The sequence below is a fragment of the Martes martes genome (assembly GCF_963455335.1).
Source record: "Martes martes genome assembly, chromosome: 11".
NCBI classification, from domain to species: Eukaryota; Metazoa; Chordata; class Mammalia; order Carnivora; family Mustelidae; genus Martes; species Martes martes.
This window is the reverse complement of record NC_137899.1, coordinates 28,960,541-28,984,164: the sequence shown is the minus strand read 5'-3', so window position 1 is coordinate 28,984,164 and position 23,624 is coordinate 28,960,541. Positions and strand designations below refer to the sequence as shown.

The following is a 23,624-nucleotide window of genomic DNA, read 5'->3' as shown; positions in this document are numbered from 1 at the left end:
AGAGGCCGAGGATAGGGCTAAACATCTTACAAAGCACAGGACATCTTCTCACCACCAAGAGGTATCTGGTGAATATGTCTATAGCGTTCAGGTTGAAAAACTGCTCTAGAAGGACTGAGACATTTGAGGCAAGGATAAGTGTATGGAATTCTTTAAATGAATGTAAATTTGTAAACTTGTCTATCAGCTTTGGTAGGTAGCAGTTTTCCTTTAGAAAAGCCATTTGTTAATAAGGTATAATGGTTAAGAGCAAATTAAACAGTGCCGCTTTTTAAAATTCTTTTGTTGGCAGTAAAATGAATTTGGGTCGTTTGGGGTTAGGGACATTAGGCAAGCAGCTCACTCAGCCTATGGTTAAGTATTTTTTAATTTAACTTTAATGGAATCTAATATGATCTCTTCCACTTTTAATTGCATATGAATTTGCTGCTCAAAATACATACACAACTTGTATATAGCTCCTGATAAACAAAAGGAAAGAGGCTAGGTTAAAATAATATCTCTGGGATTAACAAACAAAAAAACCCCAAGTAGCGGGCTTCTTATTTTATGTTTCTTAATGCTTGTTTTAATTCAGGGTACTCATTTTTTAAAAAAAATTACAAGTATTTTTCTTAAAGGTTTTATTTATTTATTTGAGGAGGGAGGGGCAGAGGGGGGATGGTGAGGGACAAGCAGACTCTGCACTGAGCATGCAGCCTGATGCAGGGCTTGATTTGAAGAGCCTGAGATCATGACCTGACCTGAAACCAAAAGTCAGGGGCTTGATCAAGTATGTCCTTATTTCTGAGTTTTCTCTTTCTTCCTTCCTTCCTTCCTTCCTTCCTTTCTTTCTTTCTTTCTTTCTTTCTTTCTTTCTTTCTTTCTTTCTTTCTTTCTTTCTTTCTTTCTTTTTTAAGATTTTATTAGAGAGAGAGAGTAAGAGAGAGCATGGGCAGGGAGAGGTGGAGGAAGAGGGAGGAGCAGACTCCCCATTGAGCAGGGAGGCCCAAGCAGGGCTCATCAGGGATCATGACCTGAGCCAAAGGCAGGCGCTTAACTGACTGAACCACCCAGGCACCCCTAATTCTGAGTATTCTTGAAGATAAACTGACTCTTCACCTTATGTGTGAAATGTCCCCAAGCTAAAAACTGAAAAATTGTTACTATGAATCTCTTTTTTTGCTCAAGTTAGTCTTTGTTGTAGTTTGGTTACTGTGTTGTAGGAATGAGCCCTTACATTGCACTTGCATTTGCAGTTAAATATTAGCACCTGTTCCAATGTGTAGCATGGCGATAGCACAGGCATGTTTATGGTTTTTGCTTGTTCCAGTCCTTCTACCATCTTTTTTTTTTTTTCCTTCCCTTCTACCATCTTTAATGCCAGGTTGATAGCGTCACCATCAAATTCTTGTTAATAAGAACTAGAGTATATAGCAATTTATATTGTGGAACCTGTGGAACCTGTGGAAGGTTCTCCAATTCTGACTTCATTCTTCCTAACTATTCTTCTTAAAGACAGTGTCTCATTTGAAATGTGATATTGTCTTAGCTAAAAAGCTGTATCATATCGAATAGAAAGAATGGAAAAACTAGGGAAATATTGAACTGCTGTGTTTGATTTTTGAGTGGCAGTTTGATGTAGTTATCATCAGAAATATATGCACTGTGGGTTTGGGGCTGGGTGGCTCAGTGGGTTAAGCATCTGCCTTCAGCTCAGGTCGTGATCCCAGGGTCTGGGATCAAGTACCTCATCGGGCTCCCTGCTTAGTGGAGAGCTGCCTTCTCCCTCTCCCTCTGCTTGCCGCTCTGCCTGCTTGTGCTATTCCTCTGCCAAATAAATAAATAAAATCTTTAAAAAAAAAAAAGAAATATATGCACTATGAATTCAAGAACATGATCAATTATATATGTGTATTCATGTATATGTGTGTATGTATGTACAATTACATGGGTGTGTGTACATTTGGAGGATGTTCATAGTAAGCCTATGTTATATTTTGAATTCTTCCAATGTGTTAATTTTCCCAGGAGTTCTGAGCAAGATAGCTTGGAGTTAACTATAAGGTATAAACCATTACCCTGAAATTTTTTTTTTTCACATTCAGCATTTTATTTGATTAGATGATTTACATATCTCCCATCCTTCCCTTTAATTTAGTGTGACAACGTTCCATAATAAACTACTTTAAAGAGCAGCTTTGGTCAAGAATGGAATGAAATAGCAAAAACAAAACCAAAAAGACCCAAATCACTGCTGCTTTTAAAAAACCAACACTGTCACCACTTATATTGCTTATATTCAAAGCAAAACACACAAACAATATACATACATACATATACATATGTATGTATATGTATTATTTGACAGACAGAGATCACAAGTAGGCAGAGAGGCAGGCAGAGAGAAAGGGAAGCAGGCTCCCTGAGGAGCAGAGAGTCCGATGTGGGGCTCAATCCCAGGACCCTGGGATCATGATCCAAGCCGAAGGCAGAGGGTTTAACCCACTGAGCCACCCAGGTGCCCCCCGACAAATGATATTTGTGCAAAACATCTTCAGCGTTTCCTTGTGGCTGGCTCTCTTCACTGCATGCACAGGGCAGGGCTGCATCCTCACATTTGTCAGTCTGTCATGCTGGATCTGGGAGGCTCACTCAGCTTCACGTTATCAGGAGGCCCTGGATGGCTTAAGGTCCCGAAATCCCAAACTGTCATGGCTCCCATTGATGCCAGTAGTGCAAAACAGTAGTGCAAAATCTGCAGCAATCTCTCTTGTCCACCGCGTAGACAGACGCTCGAGTGATGCTCTTCTGGTGTAGCGTCTCCAAGGCTGTGTTGCGGTCCGTAGTCGTGGCCCTCTTGTCGGTGCTGCGGAAGCGATCCATGGCAACTGTGTTGCGCTGGAGGCTCGGGTTTGGAGCGTCTAGTTTGGACATGAAAGCCCAGCAGCCACGGTCATCGTCGTTAAGGAGCGTTGAGCAGCAGTCAAGGCCTGCAGCGACAACGCTATTCTCTGAGACAAATGACACACTTAGCAAGGGTAGGAACTCTATTTCCAGAGTTGAGACCTGCACAGTTTTGGAGACATCAGCAACAGATCCGATCCTGTCATGAATGACCCAGGCCAGGCAGCTCCCTCTGACAGAGAGGCTGACCCCATGCACCCAGCCACCAGTGCTTGGCCACCAAAATTGGACATCTGCTGACCAAAAGGCATCTTGCTGCCCCAGGGGATACTGGCTGGCTTTTCACCCACCTCTTGAATGTAGGCGGGAAACACTCTGCATTTGAAATCACAAGATCCTCCCGCCAGCACCACCTGGCTGGGATGCCCCTCCACACTGAGGAAGTACCCTGCATTTTATAGCTGCCCATGGTAGTGTCTCACTTTGCCTTTCAATCTGTATTTTCCAGTAATTCTTGTACACACACATTCTGATTTCTTTCCTCCCTCATTAACACATGTATCCCTCAAAGTGTGGCGACAGTCCCATCTTCTTGTCTGTCATAACCCAGGTGATTGTACTTCCCTCTGAATTCTGACAACACAATTTTCTGGATCTCTTCAGTGGAACACTATCGTTCTTCGTATTTATCATTACCTCATTTTGTGCATTTACTCTATTTTTGGGATCTAATTATTGTTCGGGTGTTGTATTTACATTCCATTATCTAATTGCATAACACCTTACATGGCTTTGTTATTTTCTTAGGTTCAAAATATAAATTAATTTTAAAATACAAGGAGGAACTTGTAAGTCAGCATTCACATTCCCAGCAAGGCCTGGGTGCAGTAACAACTATCTACTAGTTACTAGTAGTTACTAGTAACTAGTAACTAGTAACCATGTAGGCACTGTATTATGTTCTGGGCTGTACCAGTGAACAAAACAGGCAAAAATGTCTGTCCCCTTAAAATTTACATTCTGGTTAAAGGAAATAAGAAATATATAACAAACATGATACTTAATAAATTATGTTAGATGATGTTTGCATTGGCTTAAAGGTAGCCAAATAGAAATCTCAAGCCATAAAAAGTTCAAAGGTAGTATCGTTATCTCAGAAAACTGGGTTATAGGAGAAAGGAAATAAAAGTGATTTTTACCACTTGTGTTAAATACAGCTGACAATGTATTAAAGAGCATTAAAGAGTGAGAGATTTTCAAAACTTGACATTTATTTCTGAGATTGCATCATTTACTATTTTAATTAAAGAGGAGGAGGGGAGAGTTTGAAGAGATCAGGAGTTAATTAGTAAATATTGTATATTCTTTTATGGCAGTATTCATTTTTTTTTTTTAACTCACCTAATTTTCAATGGAGGAAGGTAGACCTTTTAAAAATCTTCTTTGTTGTTGGTAAAATCTATTCCAGCATCAATTCAGATCAGTGACAATAGATATTTTTTACTTTAGATGAAGGATTCTTCACATATCTGAACATCTCTTTCTGTTGGGCAGCTTGTCTGATGATGTACCTTACAGTAAATCAAAAGAAGGATGTTATTATACTTGTGAATTATTGCAAAATTTCTTAAGGTAAGGGAACTTTGATCTTTGAAGGTGACCACGAAAGAAGATTATATCATTCTTTTGTGTTAATACATCTTTTAGACACAAGACATTCTCAGTTGCTAGGGAACAGGTAGTCCAAAAGGCCACAAAACACTTAATAAAGAAGAAAAAAAAATATAACCAAGCCATCCCATATTGCAGAATTTAAGTAGAAGTAAGTGAAATTGATTTTTGAGTCTCTGAAGCAGTTGAGTAACAAGGCATCTCTTTGCCTGCCTGCATTAGTACTGAAGATGTGAGAACGTACCCCTGTTAGCCAATAAAGACAGTGAAGTGAGAATGATGGTGGGAGTTCTGTCCCATTTTCTTTTAATCCCTCTCATTATTATGAGGTAGGATCATATTCATCCAGTTCACATATATTTTTGGACAATGTGTGCACATCTATTTTGATATTTTTAGCTTTTCTCTCTAGAATTTCTTCTCAGAATCTCACATTATTGTGAGGGTCATAATAGAAGTCCTGAGATAATTTCATTATTTTGTAAAGTTGAACGGAAATTGTACATTTCTCACAATAGAACTCATTCTTCCTGTGAATGAAATGAATCTAATGAGTAATGAAACGAAGGTGCAAAGTAGTAATTAATAATGTTAATCACAACTTTCAAAGCCTGAGGTCTTTCTTAGCATTTTTACTTTTTGGAAGAGTGAATCACTCGAGGAGTTTATTACAGACTTACTGTCCAGAGGCTGATTATTATTGTTCCCTCTCAGCTAGGAGCTCTTCACAAATAGTTCATTGTTTTAGTTTTCTATTGTTGCTGCGACAAGTCACCCAAAATGTATTGGCTTAAAACACAAATGTGTGATTTTACAGGCTATAGATTGGGAAGTCCTTCCCTGGGCTTATGGTCCCTTTTCTCCATCTTCAGAACTGGCAACATTGGGAGGGTTTCTGCTCATGCTGTAATCTCTCCGGTTTCCTCTTGCATAGTCACGTCCTCCCCTTCCACTTTTCAGGACCCTTGTGATGACATTGGACAGGATGGTCCAGGATAATCTCTTTCTTTTCAGTTCACCGGATGAGTAAAATTTCATTTCATCTACAAACTTAATTCCCCTTTGCCATGTAACAGCATATCGTTCCAGGTCCTGGCAATTAGCAAGTGGATCCCTCTGGGAGGCCAGGATACCGCCTAGCATAGCCCTCCCTCTGGCACTCTAAGATCTGCATGCTGCTTTCCTTCCACTAGTCAGACTTCTGCTTCTTCTGCCCTTGATCCACCTAACTGTTGTCCCATATGTGGTGAAAGAATCTGATTGGTTCAGTGTGTTGTCATCGTTTATACAGATCTTTTGGACCTGTTGCCTCACAGGCCTTCGAGTCAGAAGTTAGCTGCTTCTAGATCTGATATGTCCTGATGCAGTTAGGCAGGGGCCAGGGTCAAGGTCATACATTAGAATATTTCTACCCATTTGTAAGGAAACGTGTAGGACTCTTCTTTCATCGGGGACTGTCAAAAGGAAAACTTGTCTCAGAAAGATGACTGTGGGCATGGCCGAAATCTCGATTGCTTATTCAAGATGAGTTCCATGGGAGGGAAAGGGTTGTCAAAATTTACATATTTAAGACTTAATATGCAGACATTTCTGTTTCTCTTAAAGGAACTTAACTTATTTAAGACCTGCCATTCTCTCCCCCTGGGGGAAACAAAACTTAGTCGCAGAATTTCAAGGTCTCTCTCCCAACTCCCTTCTAATAATCTCTGGTGTTCTTAACTTTACTCCTTGGCATCTGGGTACAAGAGGAAGCATGTGACAAGATGTGTAGTATATTCGCTCTTTTCTGTGCTCTTGGCATAGATATTGAATATGATTGCTACTAAGAACTTTGCCAATCTCTTCAGCCTCTTTCGGGCGCCTCAGCTGTGGGTGGTTTGCACCATCCTCCTTCAGCTGGAACTCAACTCCCCACTGTCCATCTCTCAAGCTCTGCACTGAAATTCCCTTGATTATCGCTGACTCAGTCTCCTAGCAGACAGATTAATTCTGAGCTACCTTTCTTGTTCATCCCAGCAGCCTTTCTTTTTTTTCCACGTCCTGCTGAAGCCAGATGAGATCCCGGGCTGAGTGGTGTTACAAATCTACTTTGCCTAAACGTGCCGCGTTACCGTTTCCCCTTCGGCTGCTTTGGGCAGTGGTTTGCTCCTTTACGATGTGATCTGGGACCCAAACTGCCTCCACTCTGATACTCCAAAGCCTGAATTTCGGTATTCTCACTATTGCAATGGTTAATTAAATGTATTTTTCAGATTTCTTAAAGTGAGTAAATGGTAAAAAGTAGGTGAAACACCTCAGAGTGGTATAGAGTAGAAGCCTCAACGTGATTGCTAATCACGTGATTGCTAACCCACTTGGATTTGCATCCAAAACTCGGGAGCCTATCTTGCTCTGGGTTATCTGTGTTATTCCATGGCATAATAGTAAGTATTATGATTTCTGAAATATTTCTTTAGGTATGTTTATGAAGTAATTATATCAATGGGTGGTGTCACTTTTTAATATTACACTTGAGGTTATTTTAAAATGTATCATTCTGAAGATTATCTTGAAACTATGGACTTGGAGCAAAGAGACTTAGAAGTTTCCAGTGGAAAAAGGAAGGGAAACTATATTCTCTGTTGTCCGTGAATGTAATAGTGAATGGTCATTAAAGCCAGTTAATTAAGATCGTAAGAAAGCAAGAATTGACAGGTGACAGATATTTTTTCTGTCAGAACTTCTGACAACGATGGAAGTGAGATGATTTGCACTGCAGAAAAATTAAAGAATATGAGTATATCAGTCAGGAGGAAAAATATCCTGTCTAGGATTCTCATTATATACTACATTCTTTCTAGTAGAAGAAATGGAAGCTAGTGTCAACATAGCATAAGAGGAATTGACATACGATTTGAACAGAGCTCTGTCTGCATTCGAAAACTCATGTTATTTACACTGTGTTCTTTCATTTTTTTCTGGAAAGAATTGGATAAAATGGTAAAACAGACAATTGTTTTTTTAAAAAAGGGAAAAAAGGGACATCTGGGTGGCTCATTCGGTTAAGCATCTGCCTTTGGCTCAGGTCATGATCCTAGGGTCCTGGGATTGAGCCCTGCATTGGGCTCCCTGCTCCATGGGGAGTCTGCCTCTTCCTTTCTCTCTGCCCCTCCCCCTGCTTGTGCTCTCTCTCTCTCAAATGAATAAATAATAAAATCTTAAAAAAACAGAAGCAAGAACTAGTTCTTTTGGTGGGGGCAGTTATATGGTTTTAATTAATTTTTATTACCAAGAAACATTTCAGATGTGGTTTTATACATTACAGAGTACAACAGGATATTTGTATTGGGGCTGTACATGTAAGCTTCCTTGACTTCGTTTATTTAAAGTTTATTTGTGAATTAGGTTCTGTTTTGTTTTTTTAATTTTCTAAGCATGAAAAAATTACCCTAGAATCAATTTTAGAGAATTTTCTGTATATATTTGAGAGAATCTGCATATACTTGAACTGAATTGTTTTTGTCTGATTCATACTCCCTTCGTTCTTTAAAGAACTTATATCTGGCATATGTAGGTAGTGACTTAATAAGTGACATTACGTTTCGTACATAATGCAAAGTACAGATTGTATATTTGGAACTGATCTCTACCGACTCTGAATTCTGTCATAGTCCCTGTACCACAGGAAGAAGGTCAGACTTCATTTAGAAATGAACACAATATTAACGGCACAAAGCACAAGTGCTTTCACACCAATTAGCTTTATTGGTTTTCCTGCAAAGAACTAAATGTCCTGGATCAATTACAGTGATGTTGAGGTTTATCTGTTTGTACCCCAAATCAATTAATCTTTTCAGTAGTTCATGTTCCTGGATGTCATCTTAGGCTCAAATGAAAGAGAGAGCCTTGGGCTGGATGGAGTTGTTCATGGGCAACTTGGACTTTAAAACAGGACTCCGTAATCTGCCCCTCAGCAGAAAGTCTGAGCAATCCAGTAATAGGCAGGAATTCCAAGTAAAACTGAATGTGGGGATTTTATATGACCGGATGACTGTGCCTTGAATAGTTGGGATGATGAACCTATAGGGTCAAAATTTAAATGACTATGAGAAAAACCTCATAGTTTGAATAAGTTAAAAAAAAAATCAGGAGTAAAAGCTGGATTTAAATCTTTTAAAATGATTAATTTTGAATCACCTAAAAACATGAAAACTTCATGTAAAACTAACATGTTTGGTTACAAATACATGTTAGCGTATGCATCTGTGCATATGTGAAAGCAGTGTCTACCAGTAGCATCCGTGGTCAGCTGGAGGCAGGCTGTAGGACCTGTTGGTAGTATTGCACAACGCTGGAGTTGTGCCAGAAAAAACAGGGTTGAACTGGTTCCTGCATGTGCCCTGGATTCACTTCTCCTAAGACGATAAAAACCTGCCAGGCCCTGGCTTTCAAAGATGGTTTAGTCATGCATGTGCAACCCATCTGTTGGATGCATAAGGGGTTTCCTACTCGGCTGAGCCCTGTAGCCACAAGCATGGTTGCTGTTTCTCCTCACCCCTCCTTCTTTAATTCCTCCCCCCTGCCAGGAGTGTGCGGGCTCTGAAAACAGGTGCATCTGAGGCCACTCCAGGGAAATCCTTCTATGGACACTGATGTGAGGCAAAATTACAGGCTTCTTTTGCTGCCTAGCTTGCTTCCAGTGTAGTTTGATTCAGTGATTCAGAGAAGACCAAACCCCAAAGATTCAGTTTGCTAATGAAAAATATTTACACCGTTACAGATTTAAACGAACTTGAATGTAGACCTCAGTGACTTTCAACCCTTCTGTGTAGTAAAGCTCTCTGTGTTACCTGGGTGAACCTGAGCAGAGGCTTCATTCTCTCTCTTTCCCTTTCTCCCTGCCCCTCTCTCTGCTCTGTCCTCCTCCCTTCATAAGGTTTAGCAGCATACACTTTAATCTCAGTGGTTGTAGCTGACAGGATAGCCATGGGGAGTCTCCTTCAGTACATTATTGGTTCCCCCTTCCTCCTACCTTGGTTCCCTGCACGCATCCTCCAAGTCTGACCTGCCATGCTTCTGTCCTACTGTTTTCTAACATGGCCTTTCTTTAAAAAAAAAAAAAAAATCCCGATGGCAGTTAATACCAGGTTTTGCATTCAGGGAGGTACAATTTCAAATCACAAACTTGAAATGCACAGGGGCATCTGGTGGCTCAGTTGCTTGAACATCTGCCTTCGGGTCTGGTCATGTATCCAGGGTCCTGGGATCGAGCCCCACGTTGGGCTCTCTGTTCAGTGGGAGCCTGTTTCTCCCCCTCCCTGCTGCTCCCCCTGCTTGTACTCTTTCTCTGTCAACTAAATACATAAAATCTTAAAAAAAAAAAAAAAGACCTTTAAAAAATTGTGTACACAGATCTTTGTGGTACAAGATATTTTCTAGCCTTTTCTTTTTTTTAAGATTTTATTTATTTATTTGACAGACAGAGATCACAAGTAGGCAGAGAGGCAGGCAGAGAGAGAAGGGAAGCAGGCTCCCTGCTGAGCAGAGAGCCCGATTCCAGGACTCTGAGATCATGACCTGAGCCGAAGGCAGAGGCTTTAACCCACTGATCCACCCAGGCTCCCCTATTTTATAGCCTTTTAACAGGACATGCTAGCTGGTGGTCTGACAGCGAATATTTATTTACATACATATTTTTGACACATCCACATTCCAAAAAGATCACAATGAAGAAAGGAAAGAGTGGGTCTTTCTAAAGTGGGTCTGTTTAAAATACATTCTGCTATGAACTTAGGAACCATATAAGCAGTTATTATTAATTTTTTTTTCTCTCCATGCAGATTTATGAGAAGTATCAAGATTTGTATACTGTGGAGCCAAATAATGCACGGCAGCTGGTGGAAATTGCAGCCAGGGATATCGAGAAACTTCTAAGCAACAGATCTAAAGCTCTGGTGGTGAGTTTAAATTGGATCTGCTCAGTTTATTATTTTCCATTGCTTGTTTATTTTTCATACTTCATTTTCTCTAGTATGCTTCCTTTACCTTGGAAACAATGCCCAGGTAACGTGTTCCTAAAAGGTGAGAGATCACAGTTTCACACTGGAATGCAAAATAATCAGTGTATTTCTGATGATTAGTTTATTTTTTATGTTAGGTAATTTTATAACATAGGAACAGTATATTTAATTGGGGCATACATTTGTTTATCCATTTGTAAGTTATGTGGCACATTCATCATGTTTAAATCTGTGATACAACATAAGACCCACAAATATTGCCAGTACCCTTCAAGCTGTCTTTGTAATTGTCTCTTTTCCCTGTGAGGTGGCCAGGACTCATTTTCTTTTCTTTTTAAAAACAGACGCACCTCGCGTGAATGTTTTGCGAAACACGGTGGTTGCGATTTTGCTTGTTTTTCAGCTTTATTAAAATGTTGTAGTGTATACAGCCGTCAACAACTTGCTTTCTTCCCTCAACGTTACGTGTGTATTTATCTGAGTGTTTGCACTTGGCTGAAATTCACTCTCATTCACAGTTGAAAATTATCTTATGAGGGCATATCTCCATTGGTTCATTTCTTCTCTGTTGGCAAACTGTCATTCGAATTATCTCCAGATGAGTGCTACTGTGAATACTGCCGCTGAATTTTCTGGAACAAGTCTCGTGGAACATAAACGCAGGGATACCTGTAGGGTGTTACATACATGACAGGAGAATTAATAGACCGTAGTGTACTCACAGATATAAAAATTGTTTTCCAGAATGGTTGTATCGGTTTACACCTCCACCAGCTGTATACGAGTCCCCACTGATCCGTATTCTGGCCGATAAATGGCCATGACAGATTTCTTAATTGTGGACCAGCAAGTGGAAGTAAAGTGTAAAGTAGAACCTCCACTTCTTTTAGTCATGAGGCAGACAACTTATTTCATTATCCACTCACCATTTTTGTTTCTTCAGTGAAATATCTGTTCATATGTTTTGCACATTTTAATTTTTTAAATTGATTTTTGGTCATGTATTCTTGATGGTAACTCATTTAAGTTCTGCGTAATGCAAATATCTTTTTGTGACTTGCTTGTGACTTGTCTTTTCATTGTTCTGGTGGTGTATTCTGACAAAATACATTCTTCATTTTAACGTAGTCACAGTGACCTTTTAAAAAACTTATGAGTAGGGGCACCTGGGTGGCTCAGTGGGTTAAGCCTCTGCCTTCGGCTCAGGTCATGATCTCAGGGTCCTGGGATCGAGCCCCACATTGAACTTTCTGCTCGGTGGGAAGCCTGCTTTCCTTCCTCTCTCTCTGCCTGCCTCTCTGCCTACTTGTGATCTCTCTCTATCAAATAAACAAATAAATAAATCTTTAAAAAAAAACTTATGAGTAAAAAAAAGTTATTAGTATTTCAGGGTGTGTTTTTTTTTTTTTTTTTTTAAAGATTTATTTATTTATTTATTTATTTGTCAGAGAGAGAGAGAGAGAGGAGCGAGAGTGAGCACAAGCAGACAGAGTGGCAGGCAGAGGGAGAAGCAGGCTCCCTGCCGAGCAAGGAGCCCGATGTGGGACTTGATCCCAGGACGCTGGGATCATGACCTGAGCCGAAGGCAGCTGCTTAACCAACTGAGCCACCCAGGCGTCCCTCAGGGTGTGTTTTAAGAAATCCTTCTCTATCCTGAGATTGTAAACATTCTTTATATATTTTATTCTAAAAAGTTCTGTCTTTCAGATTGACTTACTCTACCTGAGACTAATGTCAGTATACATTCAATATACATTCAGACTAATTTCTATTCATTCATTCATTCATTCACTCATTCATTTGTATATGTATATTTATATGACAAGGAGAGAGAGCCCAAGCAGGGGGAAAGGCAGAGGGAGAAGCTCTCCCTGCGAGCATCAGCCTGATGCCAGGCTCTATCCCAGGACCCTAGGATCGTAACCAGAGCTAAGGGCAGATGCTTAACCACGGGTCCCTAGGTTGCACTTCAGATTAAATGTTTTTCTAACCAATTTTCCCATGGCCATTTTTTAGCTTGCATTACCCCAGAGAGCTCCAAATATCAAGCTAGATTTCTGGCAAGCCCAGTCCCTTCCCGTATTCTTCAGAAGGATCTTGAGTATTCTTGAACCTTCACAATCTAAGTTTTAGATTTTAAGTTTAATCTAAGTTTTAGATTCATCTTGCTATTATCCAAGAAAATCTTTCCTGGGATTTTGATTGGTGTTTGCATTGACTCAGACCAAACTGGGAAGATTGATATCATTATGATATTTTGTCTTTCTAATTTATAAGTAGACTCTTCTTGCCACTGAGCAAGTTTTTATTCTATTAAATAATAGTTTAAAATTCTTTTGTAAAGTTCCTATACATCTTCTGTTAGACAATGCTGGGGCTTGTGTTTAGCTTCTCTTAGTCTACAAATCACAGTGCTGTTACAAAATTTGTCCCAGGACAACTCTGAATGTCCTGTTTACTTATCACTCACAGTTCAGATTTTTAGCTTACTCTATTATAATATCTATATATCTGGGCACTCAGAAATATTGCCTGCTTTTTTGGCACTTATAAATCTTTATGGTTCTTAAAATATCCAGGATCTTGTTGTAATATAAAAGGAAAGTTCTTTGGAATACTTGAATGCCATATTGCCAGAAGTTGAAACATTTAATTTTTAAGAAATATATACATCACTTATCCATGGTAAAGTAAGTTTTCATTACTGGAAGATTCGAAGCATTCTTTTTGTAAATTTTGGGTATGTGAATACCATTTTTACGCATCATTTACAAATGTAAAGTGTGTTTTCAATAAAAGTTTATTTAATAAAAATAAGTACTTTCTACTTAAGTAATTAATTAATTAACTCACTCAATGACAACTGAAAAGGATTCCAATTATACTAATTTTTATCAGCTTACCTTTTCCTCCAAACATAAGAAGTGGATAATCCGGACATCAAAGTCCCATGAAAAATGATCACAGAATGAAATATCATGTCTCTTGCTTTAATTGGATTAAAATTGAGCCTATTGAGAGTTTCTCTTTCACCATTTGGATTTAAAAGCTCTAGACACCTGACAAATACATTATTTGAGTCCTGTGGGGGACCAGTGACTATCCTAAATGTATTAATGGCAGAATACAGAAATCACAATGACTAATTAAATGTGGAATTAGATTATATGTCAGGGGGAAAGAGTCATGTTTGTTTCAGACTAAATTCTTTATTTAACTTTTTTGACTCCACAAAAACAGAACACACATTATTTCAAAGGGAAATGTTTTGAGGCTAATTGAAAAACAGGTGCTACATTGTACTGTAAATGAATGCAAGACGGCATTATTAATTAACTTCTATTTTTGTTGTAGGCTTATACTCTGGGAGACTTCTTGACTAAAAGAGCTTAATTTATCTGGGTGGGATGCCAATGTAATTCCACAAGTAAACATACCAGAAAATACCATGAATGTACAAATTTGAGGTAGATAAAGTTTAATGCCAGATCGACCTTATGAGTATTTACTAAGTAACATTATCTAATTATTTCTCGTAATAAGACTAAGCTCTTGACATCATTATTAGTGTCATTTTTCCATGAGAAAACTGGGTCTTCGAGAAATCTTCTAACTTGCTCAAGGAAGTGTATCTAATAACTAATCTATGTGGGTGCTTCTTACATATTAATGGTGTTGGTTCACCTGTGGCTCTTCTTAAAATGTACAAGCTTATTCAGTAGACCAGGCCAGAGAGACTACATTTCTAATAAGCATCCAGGTGATACTGATACTTCTGGTATAAAACTATACTTTGAATTAGCAAGAGTGGAAGAGCATTCAAATTCAGGGGTGTCAGACTTGATTTGCATTTTAAGAGTTGTATTCTTACCTACTATATAAACATATTCTTTGGTCTTAAGAAAGTGTATAATCGTAGAGTACGAAAGGAAGGCTAGAGAATTTGCTATAAATTACTGTTCATTCAGAGTGACTAAGAATTACACTACTTAGGTATTTACCCCAAAGATACAAATAACAGTGATCTGAAGGGGAACGTGCACCCCACTGTTAATAGCAGCCACGTCCACTATAGCTAAGCTCTGGAAAGAGCCTAGGTGTCCATCGACAGATGATTGGATAAAGTAAGATATCATATATATATCTCTAAAATACTACTCAGCCGTCAAAAAGAAAATGAAATCTTGCCATTTGCAACAACGCAGATGGAACTAGAGGGTATTTATTATGCTAATCAAAATAAGTCAATCAGGTAAAGCCAATTATTATATGACCTCATTCATTATGTAGAATTCAAGAAACAAAACAGAGGAGCCTAGGGGAAGGGAGGGAAAAATAAAACAAGATGAAATCTGAGAGGGTGAAAAACCATAAGAGACTCTTAACCACAGGAAACAAACTGAGGGTTGCTGGAGGGGAAGGAGGAGGCAGGATGGGGTAACTGGGTGATGGACATTAAGGAGGGCATGTGATGTAATGAGCACTGGGCATTAGATAAGACTGAAGAATCAGTGACCTCTACCTCTGAAACTAATAATATATGTTAATTAATTGAATTTAAATTAAAAAAATAAAAGGAAAAAATCCAATGATAGAATAAATAAAGAAATAAATAAAATCTTTTGAAGGATTAGTCAGAAAAAAAAAAAAAAGAGACTTGGATATTCCAGTTGATAGAATATTCTGGAAGGCTATGAATTTTTTAAGGGACTCATGTATCAATTAGCCATCTTCAAAAAATGACTCAATGAAGTAAAATATACAGTATTGAAAAAGTTTTCTTTTTTATCTGAATGTGAGAAAATTTTAAGCCTCTATTCTTCAGTATCAAGATGAGCAACCTAAGAGGAAGAAGTAGCTTGAATTGGTTGTTTACTCATATATCTACTGAAGAAATGGCCAGTTTAGGTTGATAATTCAGTTTTTTTGTTTGTTTTGTTTTGTTTTTAAGATTTGAGACTTGAGAGAATGAGAGAGAGAGCATGAGAGGGGAGGGGGTCAGAGGGAGAAACAGACTCCCTGCTGAGCAGGGAGCCTTCCTTTCTTCTTTCTTTCCTTCCTTCCTTCCTTCCATTTAGTGGGATGATTACTTTTTAACATCTGTGATATATTTTATTATGTATGCATGTACACAGATTTTTAAGATTTTGAACCTTACATTTTTAATCAACAGCTTGTTGATTTAAAACTAATTTTATTGCCTTTTATTTATCTTGAATTTGCTTATGTGTTTGACTCTAAACTATTCTGACAAGATTGTCTTTTTTTCGTTTCAGCATTGATTTTGATGTTTTATTCACACTCATTTTATGTTATGGTCTTTTTATGTGTTCCTTCAGCCAGCCTTAGAGTTGAAAGAGAAACCAATGTAAAAAGTTTTAGTTTCTTTTGCCCTAAAACTATGTCTTTTATAGAAGCAAAACAGACTTTTGAGCTTAGTTTTTTTTTTTTTTTGATTTTGTTTTGTTTTGTCTTTATGACCATATAAAAATATGTTTCTGATGATTGTTATTCCAGAAAGCATGTGACATGGACGCATGAAACATCTACTTATTCTTGTTTTATAAATGAGGAAACTCAGACAAGACAAGTGTTCTTGTTTAAGGCTTGTACAGGTAACACAAGGTAGTGGTGGAATTCAATTTTAAGGTGTCTGTCTAAAGTTTTTTTACCCCCCTCTAAGCCCACACTGGTAATTTTGACCATTTTATTTTCACAATCTTCTACTAAGTGACTATTTCTCTGGCACTTATTACATCCTTTTCTCAGAAAATGGCTCAATGTGATGACTATTAATGTTAATCAACATTAACATTAATTGCTAACATTATTGAATTGTTCTAAAACATAGTCAAAGAGTGTTTACAAGCAAAACCCCCTCCAGAAGAACACCCCCAAACCACAATGATCATTTAACGTTGTTACCAACATTTATTTCGGCCTGATCTAGGCTGAAAAATCTGCATCTGTATATGAATAGTTCATGGGAGAAAGCTCTTCAACCAAATGATCTAGCTTCTAGTGGTGCCTTCTCAAAGAGGGAGGTGAATGAGGTCGTTGGTCTCATGGTTCATCAACCTGCATGGCCAAGGAGACCTACTGAGTAAATGAAAGTTTTCAGACATTTTGCTCAAAGAAAAGAGGAGCAAGATTATGATAACTGAATTTCTGTAGTGACACTTTTCCAATTATGGTGTATCCTGTCTCCCTCTGGTGTCCTGGTAACTTTAATTAAAATGTCTCTAATTTATTATAAAGCTTTAAATACTATAATATGCCCAGCTCTTTTTTCAGCCTTGATATTGAGCTATGATGAGGTAATGAAAAGAAGAAAATAACAAATGTTTTCAATGACTCTTACGTAGGGTCTTTCTTCTGGAAGGATTAGATTATTGTTTAACCAAATGGTTTTGTTTTTGTTTTTGTTTTGTTTTGTTTTGTTTTCTTACATGTTTCTTTAGCTCCTGACCCCTTTGTTCTGTCTCTTTCATGTTTGTGAGAAATGCCTCCAGAGTTTGCTAAAATGCAGATTCCTGGCCTTTATCTCTAGAGATTTTAACTTGGAGCTATAGGAAGAAATTTCAGAAAATTGGGTCCAAAGAGGTGGTAAAGAGATTCAGGAGGAAATGTGAAATTCTTCAGAGACTCAAAGAAGAATAAAAAATGTATTATTTTGGGTTACTAGTATTAGGAGTCATTGGTTCACCTTTGTGAGAATAGATTTATTAGGCTGTATTGGAACAGAATAAAGGTTACAGTGTTAAAAAGTGATTAGATTGTGAGAAATTGTCAAGAAGTTGTTTTTTCATGAAATTTGGTAGCACAATACAGCAAGAGAAACATGGAGTACTATTAAAGACTTTGTTTCTCTTTTCTGTTTGTCTTTGAGAATGGAGGGCATATAAGCATGTTAATAGAAGGGAAGGAACCTATGACATCTGAAAATAAGAAAAAAAGTCTGAATGTTGAAGATCGATTCGGGAAAAAGTAGGCACAGAGAAGATCAGAGTCATGTGATTTATCTTTGAACAGATAGTGGTATTTTTCACTTGAGACAAAAGGGATATTAAATATGGGGCCACCTGCGTGGTTCAGTCATTAAGCATCTGCCTCGGGCTCACGTCATGATCCCAGGGTCCTGAGATTAAGCCCCACATCGGGGCTCCCTGCTCAGCGGGAAGCCTGCTTCTCCCTCTCCCGTTCCCCCTGCTTGTGTTCCCTCTCTTGCTGCCTCTCTCTGTCTGCCAAGTAAATAAATAAATAAATAAATCTTTAAAAGAAAAAGAGATATTAAATATGAATAAAGACTTTGCAGGTACAGAAAATCTGAAATTCATACTGGATGACTGCTTCTCTCTTGGCAAAGTGGAAGTTAATATTTTATGCAAGGAATGAAGGGCCTGTGGGATCTTCAGGACCACACTAAAGACTTGGGGGATCAGAGTAAGAAAAAGTGAAGAGTCTGTTGTGGGTAAATGAAATGACTGATAAATAAAACCTAGGACCTTCCTAACATTGAGAAAAAACAGAAGGCATAAAATAGCTTCATATTCTAAAAATGAGGTCCTAAGCTGCATATGAATTTGAAAGAGCTTTCTGAAATATGTGTGTGTGTGTGTGTGTGTGTGTGTGTGTTTTGACCATTAGTCCAAAATTTATCTTGTGGTTATTAATTTATCCAGATTGACGAGAACAAGAGAAATTACTTTGGAAAAATTATGAAATGTTGGGCTATTTCTGTTCCCCGAAGAAAAGTGTGCTTCCTCTTCTCTTTAACGTTAGTATAAATGTCTTTGCGAGGATTACTCAGATAGCTTACGTGTATCCCTTTCACTCTGAGTGGTAAAGGGACCTTGTAGTCTACTATTTGTTTTGCAAAGCTGAGATTACTTTTGTTTATTTGGATTTGATACATACCTCTGGATGCTAAAAAATGAAGTGCTGAGGCTAGACATGCTGGCCTGGTGGCTGAGCTGTGAAGGGTGGCTTCATTGGGTATAAGCTCCCACACAGCAGAGGCAGGCCTTATAGGACAGAGCTGGTCTGTGACTTGATCCAGTAGGGTTTCCTTCCAGGGCCAAAGCCAATATAGCAGAAAGAGGGTAGATGTACCCTCTCGGATGGAAACTGAGGAGTAGGGCTGTAAATGGCACCCAGAATGTGGTGTTGAAGTTGTATGAACTGCTTAGCTTCAGACAGTACAGAAAGCACCCTAGGAGGGGAACAAGTCAGTGTTGAACATTCGCCACTCCCAGAGAGGACCAACATGTAATTACAGTCAAGAAAGTGTCTTCCATGGCCAGCTTCTCATAGTGCTGTTGCTAAAATCAGCGCTGGATGCTGGTAAGTGGGGTCCGGAATAAAATTGTGTTCAAATATGATTAGTAGTCAAGCCAACTAATGGGTGATTTGAACAGATAGCAGGTTTGTTTTCTCTCATGTAACAAGAAACCTGGAGGTAGGTAGCTCAAGAGATTTCCAGAAGTCCCATTCCGTTACTTCTGTGTCCGTCTTACTCGGTAACCCCTGTCTGCCACAGGGAGTAAGAAATGTGGGACCTTTAATTAAAATGGGTATCCAGCCAGCTGGTGTCTACATGAAGACCTTTTTAAGATTTAGTGTGTATTTGAGGGAAGAAGGTCTAGAGAAAATTCATTTTAAAGAAGCAGAGAAAAGAGAGGAAAACATTGCTGGTATGCATGCATGTAGGTATGTATGGATGGATGGTTGGATGTATATAGTGTTCCACTCCTTCAGTATAATGCTTATATGCACAATCAGATCGGCTTTCTCTAACAAGGCTTGGCACAATGTGAGTAGTAGTAGTTGAAAGGACTGTCAAATCCGTTTTGGGTTGAAGATTGGCAGAATACATTTTGTAAACATCAGGGATACTTAAGAATTAATCAGTAGTTGAAATATTTGAAATCATGAACCATGATAATGGTCAAGAATGACAAGTTCAATAGAGTAGACATTTTTATGTGGATAAAGTGTAAGTTTATAGGAAACGTCGGAGAAACAAGAAATTGTGGTAAATGATGGAAATGAAAGAAATTAAGAGTTCTAGTGATAGCGAGGTTGAGGCATGAGTGAGTGAGCAGGTTACTTAGATGGAAAAGAGTGAAAGCTTTTCGAGTTTTAATAGTGCTGATCAAATTAATAATTAGCACTTAATGAATATCTGCTGTGGTCCAGACACTTTGCTAGGATCTTCCATAATACAATTTATATTCTGCAAAGTTTGTATAATTGTTTTCATTTATAGATGAGAAAGGGAAAGTTCAGAGAATTTAAAAAACTGGCAAATAATTCAAAAGCACTTACGTATATCTGCAAAATATTTGGTGTTTCTTTTGTGCCTCTTTAAGCTTAAAAACTTCCTACATTAATTCATTTAGCCTTCACAGGGCATCAGAAACCACCCCCTACCCCAGAAGAACAATTAAAGGTCTTGACCAAGTCTTACCTAGAGTGAAATATTTGAGCTTGGATTCTTATTTTTACAATCTATAGGTTATAACTCTGTGCACCTTATTTCTCACCTCAGTGACATCTGAATAATCTTAGCCAAAATATATTGATGTGTCATTTGTCCAGTCAGCTTCAGTCTCTCTGTAAAGGTGACATCGCGAATTTATTGGGGTCTCATGGAACCTTTGGATTTAATTCCTGTAATGTCAGCATCTATTTTGTTTGCCCCGTAGCATCTAACACACACTTAAAATATTCATTTTGCTACTAAATAACATACAGGCATATCTAAGATGCAGACTGTCGTTCCAGTTAATGTTTTTGAAATAGAATGAATGCTGATTTCTGAAATCCAATTTTCACAGAGTAGACTGATTCTCAGTACGATGTTTTTGTTTCTGGGTTTCTTTTTAGCTGATGCCTATAACGCAACTATTTATATTTACTGCCTCCAATCTCAGTATTTTTTTTTTTTTTTTTGTAAATAATGTGATATCTGGGAAGAGTCTTGATTTACATTCCAAATGCAGTTAGTAACACGTCAGAATCCCGTGTAGATGATTTGAAGAGCAGGTCAGGTGCCAACCAAGGAGGTGTGCGTGCTTTCTTTTGGCTCTGAGAGGCCAAGCAGGGCTGATTGTCTGTTCACAATCCTGTTCATCATCTTTTCATCAGGAAGCCATGTTTGTAGCATTTTACACTCTCATCTAAGAGTTTCTTATGTTTTTCAAAGCACTTGGGCATTTGATAAGTGCACACTGGACTGTTTTACTTAGGCTTTCAAAAGTTGGTTGGGGCTGTGGATTGATGCAGATACACGATGGATTTGTTTCCATTGCACATAATAAATGATCAGTTATCAGAATTTTCACTCAAAATACCAGGTTTTTCTGAGGCAGATTCCTGACTTAATACGGGAAATGCCTGTATTTCTTGATGCCTTTTGTTAATGTGTCAAATGGAAATCTCTAGCAATACCATCACATTTCCTCTCCAGCTTACACACTTAAGAAACATCTTTATGGATTTTTCAATCTAATGCGATGGTAACGATAGGAATTTGGGGCCAAACAGAAGGGATGGTAAAGAACCCAGGGCTGTGTTTAGAACCTCTTAAATGACATTAAGAGAGAAACAGATCCATATGTCCTGTAATTGGAAGGCTACTCTTTACCACACTCAGTGTTCTCATTTTTGTCGTATTCTGTTTGATTAAGATATTCTTTAAACACTAGCAGTGAAGGGTTTTGAAACAACACGTGCTTTTGTAAAGTGCTCAGTGTGAGAGAGAGTATTTTCTCCCTCCTTCATTCCATGAAATAGTGTCTGCGCTAGATGACTGTCTAAACAAAGACACTTCTCAAAGAAAGCCAGTTGACAAGTATCCCTTTAACTTGAAGAGCATGATGAATGGTGTAGCTCCCCTAATTTTTTAATAGAAGGTGTTCAAACGAGGAAAGGTTTCAGGCAAAAGTGGTAATCTATAGGAAAAGAAGTGTCTTTTGGAAATATGATTTTCATAGTCTTGGGTTGCCTTAATTTCATAGGATCCAAAAGTAATATTTCAGGTATCAGGAAGAGCCTCACTCTGTTCACCATCTGACAGGGTAACGAATGCTCTAATAATGCGGCACTTGAGAAACTTAGAGTAAAAGAGTGATGGGTTTGTTGATTGCGTTTAGGAAATGAGAATTTGATGCACAAAGTGACCGGCAAAGCTCACATAGGCAGGAATGACTATGTAATTTGTGGGGCCCAATACAAAATGAAAATATGAGGCCCTATTTAAAAAGGGATGAAGAATTTTCAGATGGCAGCTGCAGAGTGTTATACCAGGTGGGGTCCACCTGAGTGAGCCCAGGGCCCGATCTGACCGCACAGGTCACACACCCGTGGAGCTGGCCAGCCATGCACACAGGTGATTAGTGGTAGGACTGGAACTGGACGTGGGATTTGTTCAGTGCTGTGCCTGGGGTGATCATCATCAGTCTTTACCTCGTGACTTGGGAGGTTGTGAAACCTGTAGCGACTATTAGAAGCTTAGCTCAAAGTGAGGCAAAAAAAATTTCCATTTTTCTTTCTACCTCTGTTTTATGAAATTACAAACTTGTTTCAACAGCATGATAGAAATGCTCTGATTTAAATGTGCTAGTATGATATTTGGCATAAAAATAAATCCAGGGAAACCAGGCTAATCCAAGGGCACCCTCTTTGATTCACATAATAGAATCTGTAGGTTGAACTTCGTAAAGCATGCCGTAAATTTGGAGGGCATCTGATCAAAGACTGTTAACTGTGAACACCATTTTAGCATTTAATAGAGTTGAACTTCTAGTGGCTGTCTGGTTCCTGAATGTTCTTAACTTTGTTTTTTTTAACCTGGTGATGTCTACTTTATCTTTTTATCCATGAACCCCGTATTATCCTATCACAGAATTACATAAACTCTAAACCTTCTTTGGTGAATTAGTTTTCTAGCTTTTACTGAGTAACATGCAGGTAGAAGAAACCCTTTATGAGAAAGACGCAGTGCCAGCCCTGCTTTTATATATATATATATATATTTTTTTTTTAATGTATTCTCAATAATTTTTTAGAGCTTTTTAAATCAAGAACTACATTTGCAAAGATGAGCTGTCTGTGCCTTCCTTAAAATCCCCTGACACAATCTACCATTAGAATGACAGAAAGCCCTGTTAATTTTAATTAAAATATCATAGAACCATCAATCTTGAAGGAAATTTGGGGAATTCATTTTCTGGTCTTCTCTTCTCAGACAGGTACACCACCACAGTTAGGGAGGGCTAAACCACCAAGGTTAGGGAGGGCTAGTTCTTCTCTCAAACATTTTTAGTGATGACGTTTCCAAAGTTTTAATAACCTGTTAGTTGCTTAGCTTGTTTTTCAAGAAATTATTTCTAACCTCCATGTCCTTGTCCAATTTAAAGTTACTTTGTTTTCTGTTCTCTATGTGCATTGAATTTCAATTGGCCTTCTGCTTACAAGAATATCTCATTTTGTGTTTGTGTGTGTGTGTTGGGAGGGTTGAAGGTGGTACAGACCGTCGTCGGGTCATCCTGGCTTAGCGTTCTTAGCAAGTAATGATGATTCTCATTTGCTGAATGGTCATTATTGCTGGGCATTGTTTTAAATTCTTTACACATATTATCAAATTCAAGCTTATGTGGCAGGCACATTATGGTGTCTGAAGATCAGAGGTCTTACTTAACAAGGCCAAAGCTACCTAACTCAGAGAACCAAGTGGAAAAGGTTTTAAACGCAGGCATCTCTGACTCTTTAAATCCCATGTTTTTTAATATGCTAAGCTCTGTAACCTAAGGAACCCTGGTTTCTTTAGTTTTCCTCTATGTCTGGACATGTTTCTCATTCCTTTTTCATTTTGTACTGTATTCTGGAACCTACCAAATATTTATTCTCCAACTTCCTTAAAACACAGAGGCTGGAACTGAAGATGGTAATTTATAAGGGACTGCTCAGAAAAATCCCAGTACAACTGCAAGTTAACCATTTTTCATTTGCATGTGATCCAAAGTGAGAGCTGTTACTTATTCTCTGTGGGTTCTATGGTAGATG

General features: G+C 38.3%; 1 protein-coding gene and 1 pseudogene across 8 annotated transcripts in view; one reads left to right on the top strand and one right to left on the bottom strand.

The window, feature by feature from the left end:
* CACNA2D1 (calcium voltage-gated channel auxiliary subunit alpha2delta 1) overlaps positions 1 to 23,624 on the top strand; it is a 499,615-nt gene that overhangs the window by 98,831 nt on the left and 377,160 nt on the right. For all 7 annotated transcript variants that reach the window (XM_080818060.1, XM_080818058.1, XM_080818059.1 and 4 more), the window contains exon 3: positions 10,377 to 10,493. In XM_080818060.1, coding sequence (XP_080674186.1) covers positions 10,377 to 10,493 — 117 coding nt within the window. The remainder of the gene's footprint in view (positions 1 to 10,376; positions 10,494 to 23,624) is intronic.
* On the bottom strand, positions 2,692 to 9,587 carry LOC308352101 (actin-related protein 2/3 complex subunit 1A-like; annotated as a pseudogene). The gene is made up of 2 exons: positions 9,569 to 9,587; positions 2,692 to 3,334 (listed from the first exon to the last, which is right to left on the bottom strand). The product of its transcript is annotated as an actin-related protein 2/3 complex subunit 1A-like (transcript).